The following is a 13,073-nucleotide window of genomic DNA, read 5'->3' as shown; positions in this document are numbered from 1 at the left end:
ACAAGCTGAGTGACCCAAAGCAGGTAGTTTACCCTCTCTGTGCCTCCATTTCCCTATCTGTAAAATGGGGATAATAATAGGACCTCCCTTTCAGAAGAGTTGTGAAGATTATGTAAGTTACTTAATACACATACAGCTCTTAGAAAAGTGCCTGACATAGAGTAGTTTACGCCAATAAACATCTGTTAGTGTTATTACTATGTGCTAGGCACACAGGATCTGCAAGTTGTAATATTATAAAGGGGGAACCAAAAAGCTAAGATCATTGAGAGACAACTTAAATGAGGAGGTCAGTAAAGCTTTTAAGGAAGAAGATCTAAGTGAGACCTAAGGAAGGAGGTCTCATCTGAATCAGGTTAAGAAACGGGGAAAGAACCTTCCTGGGAGAAAAAACAGTTGGTGCAAAGGTCCCGTGGTGGGAAAAAGATTGAGATGCATAAAGATGTCCATTATGGTGTTCTTTATAACAGTGGGTCCACAGATAGTCTCAGTTCTATTTGGAGAGAACATAAGATGCTCTTCCAAATTAAGAACTCAATAAATATTAGCACCAACCATTATCATTGGTCACTCAAACCAGCACTCCTATTCCCTTGCCCAGGCAGACATTACTAGTCTACCATAACCCATGTTCATGGGTCCTGGTAACCAGAGAGTATCAATTCATTCATTCTACAAATATGTATTGAGCACCTACCAGGTGTCAGGCAGTGTTCTCAACAGTGGGGATGCAACGTAAGTTTTTGCCTTCGTGGAGCTACATCCTAATTCTGGGCCACTTGTAATGTTTATCAAAAATAGCTGCAAGAAATAATATTCACAGAAGACTGCCAGAATCTCCTATAGGATGTGGAGTCTATCCTTCTTTCTAGACACTTACCTTGGATCAGGGAAGACAGTAAGGAAATGGAGCCCTGGGCCCCACTGTTTCAATCCCTTAACCAGTGGCTCAGAGATGAATGGTGTGATGCTCAAAGATGGCAAAGATGGGGTATGCATCAGTGATCAAGGTCAGAATCATGGCTTTCTGTTGGGTCCCAAACTTGGTAATAAAGAGCAGAATTTCTATTGATTAAATTTGAAAGTTATTCTTCATCCCCTCCCTGCAAATGGTGTCAACCAACTACTTGGGTGTCACCCTGCATGTCCCATACATTCCCTGAATCTGTCCTTATCCCCTGTACTCAGGGCTCTGTGTCAGTTTAGGCCTGCATCCGCTCGCACCTGGCCAAGTACCAGAGCCTCCCATGGGGTGTGTATTCCCAGGTTCCTCAACTCCCATCTGACATGGTGCTCACCTCAGCTTCCTAAATCACAGATCTGATGTCTCTCTCACCTCCTGAAGACCCTTCAACATTCCCCACTATCCTTGGATGGAAGGTAACCCCTTAGCCCGGCACACCATGCCCCCATTGACTTGCTGCTGCATTCCCTTCCAGGCCCTACACTCGTCCCTCTGCACACTCCAGCCTCATCATATTCTTAGAGTCCCCAAATAAATGCCATGCATGCCACTTACTAGATATTTCACCTTGACCACACACACACACACACACACACAAACCCAGTGGTATCTCCCTCATAGGGTTAATATACAGATTAAACAAGATATCTTATATAACACGCTTAGCACAGTGCTAAGTAAGCAGCCAATAAATGTTAGCACCTACCATCATCATTAGTCACTCAAACCAGCACTCCTAATTCCCTTGCCCATGCAGACATTACTAGTCTATTGTGACCCTCTGCTGTGCTTGGGCTGGATAAGAACTGTAGCATCCTGCTGAACACAGCATTCCAAAAAGTCGCTACCAATCAACAGTAGATGGCACATCATGGTGCCTGCCCAGCTGCCCTTCTGATCCTAGTTCACCAATGGCAATGTCTGGCACAGTACCTGGCACTTGATGGGTATCAGAAAGTGCCTATGCAAAGAATAAATAGCATCATGCCTTATATACCTTTTGTAGCAACTCTTGTCTTCTCTTAGTTATTAATTTTTGGTGGAGCTTTTTCTTTTCCTGCTTTAAGTCATTGTCCAACTTCTGCTTGATTGAAAAGACTTCTGTCTGAGCCCGCTCCAATAGCATTTCCATTTGGTCTTCATCCAGGTACCCTGCTCTAGATGGAAAGGATGTAAAGTTAGGAATGTGGTCTCCAAACTCACCTGTAGCTTAACTGCTATTGTGCCTGAACATTCATCTCCATATTAGTTTGGTTTGAATCAGAAAATCTTTACCCTCCAGAAGAATTACAAGAATGGGCAGCTAAGATATTACTAAAGTACTAGCAGAGTAAGGGCAGAGAAAGCTCAGCACAAGAGAAACATCATTAGGGTGGAAGTTGGCAAGAGTTCTGGGAGAAAGTAACATTCGAGAGGACCACTCTGGTGCAGACAGAAGTTTCCAAGGTGAGATGGTGGATTAAAAATCCTGGTGTCAAGAACAGCACAAACAAAGTCAAAGAGGCAAAGGCAGGGAATACTCTGTGTGATGGTTAATTTTATGGACCAACTTGACTGGCCCAGATGAAACGTTCTTTTTGTTTTGTTTTGTTTTGTTTTGAGATGGAGTCTGGCTCTGTTGCCCAGGCTGGAGTGCAGTGGCACCATCTTGGCTCACTGCAACCTCCGCCCCTCCAGGTTTAAGCAATTCTCTGCCTCAGTCTCCGGAGTAGCTGGGATTACAGGCGCGTGCCACCACACCCAGCTAACTTTTTTTGTATTTTTAGTAGAGACGGGGTTTCACCATCTTGGCCAGGCTGGTCTTGAACTCCTGACCTCGTGATCCACCCGCCTCGGCCTCCCAAAGTGCTGGGATTACAGGCGTGAGCTACTGTGCCTGGCCGAAACATTCTTTTTGGGTGTGCCTGTGAGGGTGTTTCCAGTGGAGATCAGCATTTGAATCAGTGGACTCAGTAAAGCAGATGGCCCTCCCCAGCATGAGCGGGCATCATCCAATATGCTGAGGTCCTGAATAGAACACAGAGGCAGAGGAAAGAGGAATTTGTCCCTTTTTTTCCTGCCTTACAGCTTACAGTGGGACCTCTCATCTCATCTTTTCCTGCCCTTGGACTGGGACTTACACCATCAGCTCCCTCCGGTTCTCAGGCCTTCAGATTTGGACTGAATTATACCATTGGCTTTCCTGGGTCTCCAGCTTGCAGGCAGCAGACAATGGGATTTCTCAACCTCCATAATCGCTTGAGCTAGTTCTTATTTATATAGGAAGCTATTTGTATTGCAAGCTGGAAACAGCAAACGATGCTGTCTATATGTTTACATATCCTGTTGTTTCTGTTTCCCTGGAGTACCCTGACGAGTACACTCTGCTACCAGCATTACCACTATCATTCCTAGACTGCCTGCATTCCTGGGCTGAGTCCCCAGCTTGGCCCAGGGAAGACTCTCAATGGAGGTTCCCTGAAGGAATGAACAGGTGAAGGAATCAGTAATAGATACATGTTTTAGAAATATAATTATGTCTTTTAAAATAGAATTTGAAAAGAAGAGATGAAGCATCTTTCCCTGGTGACTGCTCACAACCAGCTGGTGGGCCCTTCAATTCAAGGCAAAGAACTGTTTCTTTCACTTGAGTGCAAATTAAAATCAGGAATGCGAAGTAAATTGCAGTGATAAATTCATTAGCATATTTAGGTGGGGAGCATTTGCATAATTTGCACCTTACGGAATGGAATCCCCATTAAACAGAGCAGGAGAGGGTCAAAGTCCCAATAAGGTTACCTAAGCAGCAGAACCACAGTAAAACAACAGATTGTCATAAGAAAGGCGCTTTAGAGTCATGTCCCTATTCATTTCAGAGCTTTTTGTAACCTAAAAAATAAATTTTGTTCTTTACAATTAAGTCACCTCAAAGAATAGCTGAGAAGGAATGCTGGAGAGAGGCAAAGGATGGCACTTAGAACTCTGTGACACCACCATACACTTGACCACAGGATCCCAGGTGCTGCTCAGAAAAACCATTTGGAATCCAAGACAAGCATCTCTGTATTTATACTTAGTGTCAAAGGTGAATGCAAGAGCCGGCAGTGTGCTAGAACTTAAAGAGAGGTGGGCTCTTCCATCACATGGTCCGTGTGAGCCTCATCACTGATTTCTCCAGAATATGTTGTTGGAATTCTGCTTGAAAATAATCTGGGCTGGAGATGTGTAGCTACATCAAAATTGGCCATGAGTGGGGTTCATTATACAGTTGTCTAGACTATTGCATATGCTTTTAAAATTCTGTAACACAAAGGATTTTTACAAGATAATTCTTTAGAAATAATAAGTGAGGAGCAGTCAGCACATACGCTGAATAAACAGTAGTGAGTCTCCAGTGAGGAAGGTTTGTGTCAGGCAGTTCATTTGTGCCGTGGTGTGAATGTCACCTCCAAAACTTGAAATTTAATTGCCACTGTGACAGTATTAAGAGACGGGACCTTTACGAGATGATTAGGTCATGAGGGATCCACCCTCATGAATGGATTAATGCCATTTCTGTGTTAGTTATCATGGGTTTGACTCCCTTTTTCTCTCTGTCTCACACATGCACTTCTTCCCACATGATGCCCTTCCACCATGTTATGATGAAGTAAGAAGGCCCTCACTCGATCTTGAACTTCCCAGCCTCTAGAACTGTGAACCAAATATATCTCTTCTATTTATAAATTACCCAGTCTGTGGTATTCTGTCATAGCAGCAGAAAACAGACTAAGACAGTTGGCACTGTTGGGACAGTGTTGAGTGGTACCTCTCGTGCTTCTGAATGAGGTGAGTCAGCTGGGCTGCAGCGGTGCTCAGAAGGCCCTGCACACGGGTCTCTGATGACTGGAGGTTCTGGACCAGATATTCCCTGTGGCCAAATCTTTTACTTAGATGATACCTCTTACTAGCCTGGAAAAAGTCCATTAACTCTTCTACATTCTCCTGTCAATTAAAAAAAAATCAAGAAAATATGCCTAATTAAAATTTAGAGCATAATCTTTCTAGACATTTAAAATATTATTTTTCCTTTTATAAGAAGATACACAAGAAAAGAAACATGAGAATTAACACCTTTAACCTCCCTGCCTGTAACAAAGGCTTATGAGAAAATTACATACAAATAAGAAATGAGGGCTTTGAAAAGTGCATTCTAGACCCAGATGGTAAAGAGTTATCAGAACAACTTTACTGCCCTACGGAACATAAATTTCACTAATTCAGCCATTTATCCTTCATCCATGCACACTCCCTTTCCACCTGTGGAGTTCCTACAAGTGCTGAACACCAGGATGAGGTGCTGAAGTTCTGGGAGAAGTCAGCCATCAGCCCAACCCCAAGGAACTCCCACCACCACAGAGGAGACAAAACCAGGATGGGCACAAAGAAAGCAGGAAGGTTTTTCCTCAGCCTACAAAATGAACAAAACCTAACCAAACACAGGAGAGTAATAACCTAGCTAATGTGAGGTGTGTTCTCTGGACCTAACACTGAGCCAAGAGGGTTTCATGTCTCATCTAACTTAACCTAGGGAGACAGTACTATTATTCCCATTTCACAGATGAGGAAACTGAGTCCACATCAGACAAATGGCTGAGCAGGGATTTGAACTCAGCAGTCTAATTCCAGGACCTGTGCTCTAACATCATAATAGCCTGCTTCCAAAAATCCCACTTTAACCAGAGGCATAGTAATTAGACCAGAAACATCAGTAGAACTACTCTATGGACTGGCTTCGTTGTCCTTTTTCTATCTGTGGAAATATCACCCATACAATGGATAACCAAAAGTGTCAACGCTTTGTTCAACAGGGAACATAGGACAGCATGGACGTTCCCCTTCCCACATAAGAGCTGTAACATCTCCACATCTCAACACTTGGGAATTAGCATCACCCAGTCAGTGAAAAGCTGCATGGCCAGTCAGGTGTGGCTTCACACACACTAGCATCTCCCTAAAGGCCACTGGCACCAGAATACGTGTAACAGGAAGGTTGCAGCAATGTTCCTGTTCTCCACGGAGTGGGATCCATGCATGTTGATTGATGGGAGCCCATGTTGTAAGGAAATTCAGAATTGGTATCCTTAAATACTCTCATAGCTCTGGTCAAAAAAGCTTGTATGGCAGTACTGTTATCACCTGTGGAGTTACTTTCCGGCATAATATCATTCACAATAGCATGCATTCTTTTTAACTTGAGTGCTCTGGCATTGAGAGTCAGCCACTGCTCATCATGAGAGTAAAATGACAACGAATCTGTGAATATCTAAGTAACGCCATGGTGTCTGAATACCAAGCTACGAATATGACAGAATTTGTGCTTTATGTATGCTCACTGAGGATTTAGTGGGAAAAACCTAGATTAAATGGAGGGGGGAGCTCGTTCTCTTTCTGTCCTGGGTGCCTTCTGGGAGTGGGAGGCTTGTGACGATTACTTGGTCTCCTCCTGGGATGGCCCTGATGTCTCAGCCCTCATGCGCTCAGCCTGGTGCTAGCTGCAGGTCCCCAGAGGATGGGCGGGGCCAGCCTTTGTCTTGTCAGTGGTTGGGTGAATGCTGAGGACCTGCTCACAGATGCAGGGAAGGCCGCCTGTGCCCGCACCTCCTCTGGACTTCATCTTTCGCCACTGTCTTAGCAATGGAGTAACAGAGGCTGGTCATAAGCCCTGATTCACCCTAGGTGGATGTGGCTCATTCTGCTATGGGTGGAATCTGTCCTTCTAGCACAAGTAGGGAATTTCAAGGTGGGAAAATTAACCAGCAAGCCAACTTCCTGGAATGATTTTCATTTATAAAGATAAAAATGAAATAGCAGTGTCCACTACATCAGAAAAAGCACTGCTCAAGAACCACAGTGATGCACTCATGACCGTGAACACATTACTGCACTGAGGAACAAATCAACCCCTATGGACCTGACTCCGCCAGATGCTGCCCCAAGGCCTCCAGCACCATCCAAAGGTACCCTTGCTGCTTGAGAAACAGAGGTTGGCTCATAACCTGGATGAGGCAGCCTGTCTAAAGAATGACATTTGCATTTCTCAAACATCTTATTGACAGTCGGAATAGAAAATTCCATAAAGTAAAATAAGAGTTTGCTCACAATTACCCTTACCATCAGCTAGAGCAAGCTATCAGCACCAGTGACAGCGCTGGAGCCAAACAACAAAGCGCATTCTTGTAAAGCAGTGATGTCACTCTGTGTGCCTGTGTGTGCATGCACTTGTGCATGTAAAATCCCTCACACAGGCCTCCTAAGAATTTCCACAGTGATGCTGACAGTTTCAGATAGACTGTTTTCACTACCGCCTAAGAAATTATTTTGTTGGACTAACAACATTCACACTCAAGCTGACATGCAAAAATACACAAATCCATTCAAGTATTTCCAGGCACAGATACTAAACCCTACATATACATCAATACATGCACACATACATGCATATATATATATTTTATTTGAGACAGGGTCTGCTTTGTCACCCAGGCTGGAGCGCAGTGGTGCTATCATGGCTCACTGTAGCCTCAACCTCCTGGGCTCAAGCAATCCTCCCATCTTGGCCTCCTAAAGTGCTGGGAGCCACCAAGCCTGGCCTATATTTACTTTCCACTACTATATACATTAAACATATGTTATGCCAAGCATTAACTTTCCATGAGTCAGCTCATCAAATTTTCATCACACCCTCGTGAGTGTGGGCATTCTATCACACTCATCTTATAGGTGAGGAAACTAAGGCTCAAAGAAGTGAGGTAACTTGCTCAAGTTCACGCAGTAGACTGGTGGGGGAATTGAAATTCCAATCCAGGTCAGCCCGAGTTCAAGGCCTGTACTCCAAGCCACCATTTTCCCCGCTTACTGGAAACCCACACACCAAGAAATAGAAGAGAAAGCTCACTAGTGCACAGTACAAAGGAGAGGCAGGACTGAACTCTGAGAGAGGAGACATTTACTGAAACAATTCAGAAAAATTACTTTTCCATCACAGCGAGGCTGATTTATTACCTGTATTTTAGAATAATTTTGCAGCAGCATTTTAGCTGCCTCTGGTTTCAATTCCCCTTTGAAAATAGCACTTTTTATCTGGGTAAAAAAGATACTGTGCAGTTCATTTCTCTGGAAAACAGCCAGCTGTCTGTGAGCTTTGGCAAAGTCTTCTTCTTGTTGCAAAGCGAGAGACTTCCTCAAGTGCTCCTGTTCCAGGCCATGGAGGGTCCGCAGAAGGTTGCTGCACTCTACAGCAGACTGGAGAGACGAAAGGGAGCACGTGAGAAACTGACACACTGAACATGCACCTACATGTGCATGCAATGCAATGTGTACAGGCACATGTGCACACACAATGTGTACATGAACACACAGATGCATGCACATATGCATTACAATATATACACACATGCACATGCAGTGTGTGCATGCACATGTGTGCACAGGCACATACACAATGTGTAAGGCAATGTACACACACGGAATATGCACATGCACACATGGGCACACACAGAACATGCACACACACAAGGCACAAGTACATGTGCGCACACAGCATATACACACACAGCAAAAACAAGGCACACACATAGACACACACACAGTCCCAAGCTGACAATAATGAGGTTACTAAGCCCTGGAATATGCTGTTCCAACCTGTCCTCCCCTGTTATCTAAATGTTTTCTAGAATAATCTCAAAGCAGAATATTTACAGGGGTGGAAATCTGCAAATCAAACTGCTAGAAAATAGCCTGCAAAAAATGGAAATCTCTTCACTATCAGTGGGTCATGCTGTCAGGCTCACAAGATTATTTCCCCTATCTTTCATTCTCAACTTCGCTGAAGAGAAAAATACCAGCAATCAGGCCCAAGTGGAGATCCTTTGAGTAAAGAGAAGCAAAAGAGGTGTTAAGAAATGGCTGCTTGGATGCCTGCATAGTATGAGGTCTTGCGTGAGGAATGAAAGGAAGCTCACCTCTACTGAGCTCCTGATCCATTTGCATACGGCCTCCCCCCAATTATCCCAGTAAGGAGCTGAGATATTATCTCAGAGGGAGCTGTTCTTCACTCCACATGGGTAGGCAGGATTCTGGAATGGCCCCTGATCCCCAGGCCCCAGTATACATGCCACATAAATTCCCTCCCCTTGAGCATGGGAATGAATCTGATTAAGTCACTCCTGTGATTGGTTTACATCATATGGCAAAGCTGAGGGTGTCTTGATGATGTAATTAAGGTCACTAATCAGTTGACTTTGAATTAATCAAAAGGAAGACTCTCCTGGATGGGCCTGACTCCTTAAAAGAAGCACTGGAGCCTTCCTAAAGAGAGAGACCCTCTCCTGCTGGCTTTGAAGAACCAAACAGCCATGCTGTAAACTGTCTCCGCAGAAGGGAAACTTCTAGGAGCTGAGGGCCTCAGTCTTGCACCCACAAAGAAGTGAATTCTGCAAACAGCTTGAATGAGCTTGGACCAGGACCCCAAGCTCCAGAGGAGAATGCAGCTCAGCCAAGACCCTGATTGCCAGCCTGCAACATCCTGAGCATAGGTCACAGTGAAGCTGTGCCCAGACTCCTGACCATGGACACTGAGACAATGTCACTAATGTGTGTGGTTGGTTAGGCAGGAATAGAAAACTGACACCCTCCGTTTTACGAGAGAAGAAACACAAGCTTAGAGAAGGTGAGAGCTTTCCCAAATTCTCACCCATGCTCAGCTAGGGGAGGAAGCATGTTGAAACCAAGTGTTCAGGCTCCAAGCTCTGAAACCATTCAAGGCAGTGACAGTGGAGCTTGTTGGTGAAGCGAAGGCAGGGAAAGGCTTACGTGTGCAGGATGCGTGGGTACAACCATCCCAAATGGCCAATAGAGGCCTGGCCTTGGGAAGCAGGCAGGTGTGGCATCATGCCATGGCTGGGCTGAGTAAAAGCCTGGGGAAGGCAGAAGGGGCTCCGGTGCACAGGGCAAGGGCCAGAGCTCCTTCCAGCTAAACAAGGTTGGAATGCTCTATCGCCCACCAGAATTCTCTGGTTTCAGTAAATACCATCACTTGCTCCCCAATTTCCCAAGTCACAGACCTGCTCACCTCCACTTCCAATAACTCACAGAAGCTCTCAAAGGTGACATGCTGATCTCTAGCTTTCTCTGTCTCTCCAGTCCCTTTTACTTATTGTTTGATTTGTTCAGAATCTGGGCCAGAAAGACAAGCATTATTTAGAGCCTTCCAAAGAGGTCCAAGGGCCAACACGTGGCATCCCCTGCCTTGCAGGTGCTCACAGCAAAGCCTAGTGGATGATAGCAGGGGCCATGAGGCTACAAGTCAAAGGCTTTTATGTGCATCCTCTTGGCAACTCTGTCAGGACCCTTGCCCATACTAATAGCTTGCCTTGCCCACCAAATAACAATTCAGTCTTTTTAAAAAGCTGATTTTATAACAAAGGATTAGATTCGACATAATGAGTCACTCTATTACAGAGAAACAGTATTCACAGCTGACTTGATCTAAATCAAAGGATGCAATTCACCAACAACCAGGAGGGTGTCAGGACCCTGAGTCTGGGCACCGCAGGGGCATTCCGCTATGAATGACTAGCTGGTGCCCAGTTATGTCGGTTCATCCATCAAAGCGACCCTCTTTTTTTGACAGTATAGAATTTGACAAGTCCCAAACTTCAATTTATTTTAATTAATAGAAATGAAATACGGGGTAATTTCCATTTAGCTTCTCACAGGCAAGATAAAAAGCAGACACACACACAAATCCTAAAATAAAATTTTTGGGCCTTTTTTAGAATCATATCTCTGCCGAAGAATAAAGTATGAGGCAATGATGTATTTGTGCCATAGTGAAACACTCTCTAAAATACATGTGGACAGGACTCCCATGCCCACTTCAAAAGGGAGTTCAGAGCCTTGCAGATGTGAGTTCCACCCCTGACCTAGTTCAGCCTCCTATGGCAGAGATGAGAAAACTAAGCCCTTAAGCAGGGGAGGCACACCCCTGGGCCTGCCAAACAGGGGGAGGTCATGTTTGCAAATGAGTGAGGCTGCCTGGTGTGACAGGCACTAGGAAGTACTGGGGAATGGGGCAAAGTGCAAAGAGCACGCCCTGCCTGTAGGGGCAGCCTCCACCCCGTCCACCAAAGGGCTCTGCAGGAATACGGACTCAACACAGCTCAGTCTTCCCATCCTTTAGCTGGAAATCTGGGTTTTCTTAAATAAAAGTTTATATTTTAAATATTGTCAACAAATGTGTGTGTTTTTTTTTTTTTTTTTTGAGACAGAGTCTCACTCTTTCGCCCAGGCTGGAGTGAAGTGCTGCTATCTTGGTTCACTGCAAACTCCACCCTCTGGGTTCAAGTGATTCTCCTGGCTCAGCCTCCCGAGTGGCTGGGATTACAGGTGTCCACCACCATGCCCAGCTAATTTTTGTATTTTTAGTAGAGGCGGGATTTCACCATGTTGGCCAGGCTGGTCTCAAACACCTGACCTCAGGTGATCCACCTGTCTCAGCATCCCAAAGTGTTGGGATTACCACACCTCGCCACAAATGTGCATTATAAAGGAATGTGAAAGTAATGATTACTCACCCCCAACCCGCTATTGAACTTCTCAATAAAAAAGACTTCAGGGAGATAAGGCACATGCATCCTATGGTTTCCAACACCTAGAAAAGCCAGTGTCCCCTGGAGGGACTGTCCCATGGAGGGAGTAGGGGGCATAAACCTTAAGGGAGGATACAGAAGTTCCAGTGTGAGAAGCACAGGCCTGCATCAGGCTGGCTGCAGCAGCTGCTGTGCATGTTGACTCCACAGCATCACAAAGTGAAATCCCGCTCGAAAGGGACGACTGTGCTGTCATACTCCCCATACTCAGCAAGACAGGCAAATTGTAAAAATGTTTTATAAAAACAAATCCGTCAGAAACGGTGAAACTGTCAGAATTCTTGTGCTGAGGACAAAGACTCGCACAGGGGTTAGAAAGCCTCAGGCAGCCCAGGGCAAGACATCTGCTGGGCCTCCTCTTTCAGTGGCAGAAAAGCAGTGGGGAGAGCCTGGGTATAGAAGACGAACCCCAGAGGAAGGACCCAGCTCTGAACTGGATGCAGGAAGCTGGATTGCCAGTCACTTCCCCTCCGGGCTTCGGTTTGCCCACCTTCAAGTAGGAAGAGTTCACATTCTGTGTTGTACACCACAGGCATCTTTAAAAATTACATCCAGTTATGAATCATAGTAAACCCTTGTCCAAGGCGGACTCAGCGCCGAGCAATGGCTGAAGTACTATACGAGAATTAACTTACTTATTCTCACAACAGCCCTCTAAGACCTCAGGCATCATGATTATCCCTGTCTTAAGGATGGGGAAAGGAGACCCAGGGTGACTGGGTAACGTGCCTACTGGAGGAAAAGAGCGAGGAAATAAACCCCAGCAACCTGCCTTCTGTGCCTATATCCCCCAATACTCTCCCCAAGGTTTCTCAATGGAGAAATGCTTTGAGAACTATAAGGCATTATATACACATTTAAATATTATAGTATGAACAAAATTTCAGCTCTACACTAATTACAGTCAGCTCTCTGTATCTGTGGGTTCTGCATCCATAAATATAACCACCTGCAGATCAAAAATTTCTGTGTGTATTTAACACATACAATTTTTTTCTTGTTGTTATTCCCTAAACAACATTCCCTAAACGATTTTTTATGCATTTATATAAACTATTTATAACTACATAACATTTATATCGTATTAGGTATTACAAGTAACAGAGGTGATTTAAAGTATACAGGAGCATTTGTGTAGGTTATGTGCAAATACGACACCATTTTATAACAGAGACTTGAGAATTTGTGGATTTTGGTATCCATGGGGGTGGGATGGTGGGGAGGGTCCTGGAACCAATGCTTCCTGGGTATCAAGGGAGGGATGACTGTACTGTACTAAACTTTACTCAGGAAAGCTGATACTGCACCTTTTGCTTTTTTTTTAAAACTAATTCTTGGTGGAATAATACATCCAAAATATTTTTATGTATTTTATTTAAAGATGACTATAACACATGATGGATAATTATAAAGCAGTCTGTGGTTTTGTGAGATGGAAT

The 13,073-nt window shown here is 44.6% G+C and overlaps 1 protein-coding gene across 2 annotated transcripts in view; it reads right to left on the bottom strand.

The window, feature by feature from the left end:
- EVC2 (EvC ciliary complex subunit 2) overlaps positions 1–13,073 on the bottom strand; it is a 146,901-nt gene that overhangs the window by 62,071 nt on the left and 71,757 nt on the right. For both annotated transcript variants that reach the window (XM_004038385.4, XM_004038384.5), the window contains exons 11-13: positions 7,988–8,227; positions 4,752–4,927; positions 1,962–2,121 (exon numbers count right to left, since the gene is read on the bottom strand). In XM_004038385.4, coding sequence (XP_004038433.4) covers positions 1,962–2,121; positions 4,752–4,927; positions 7,988–8,227 — 576 coding nt within the window. The remainder of the gene's footprint in view (positions 1–1,961; positions 2,122–4,751; positions 4,928–7,987; positions 8,228–13,073) is intronic.

Source organism: Gorilla gorilla, chromosome 3, assembly GCF_029281585.2.
Source record: "Gorilla gorilla gorilla isolate KB3781 chromosome 3, NHGRI_mGorGor1-v2.1_pri, whole genome shotgun sequence".
Taxonomy (NCBI): Eukaryota; Metazoa; Chordata; class Mammalia; order Primates; family Hominidae; genus Gorilla; species Gorilla gorilla.
This window is presented reverse-complemented; position numbering and strand designations above follow the sequence as displayed.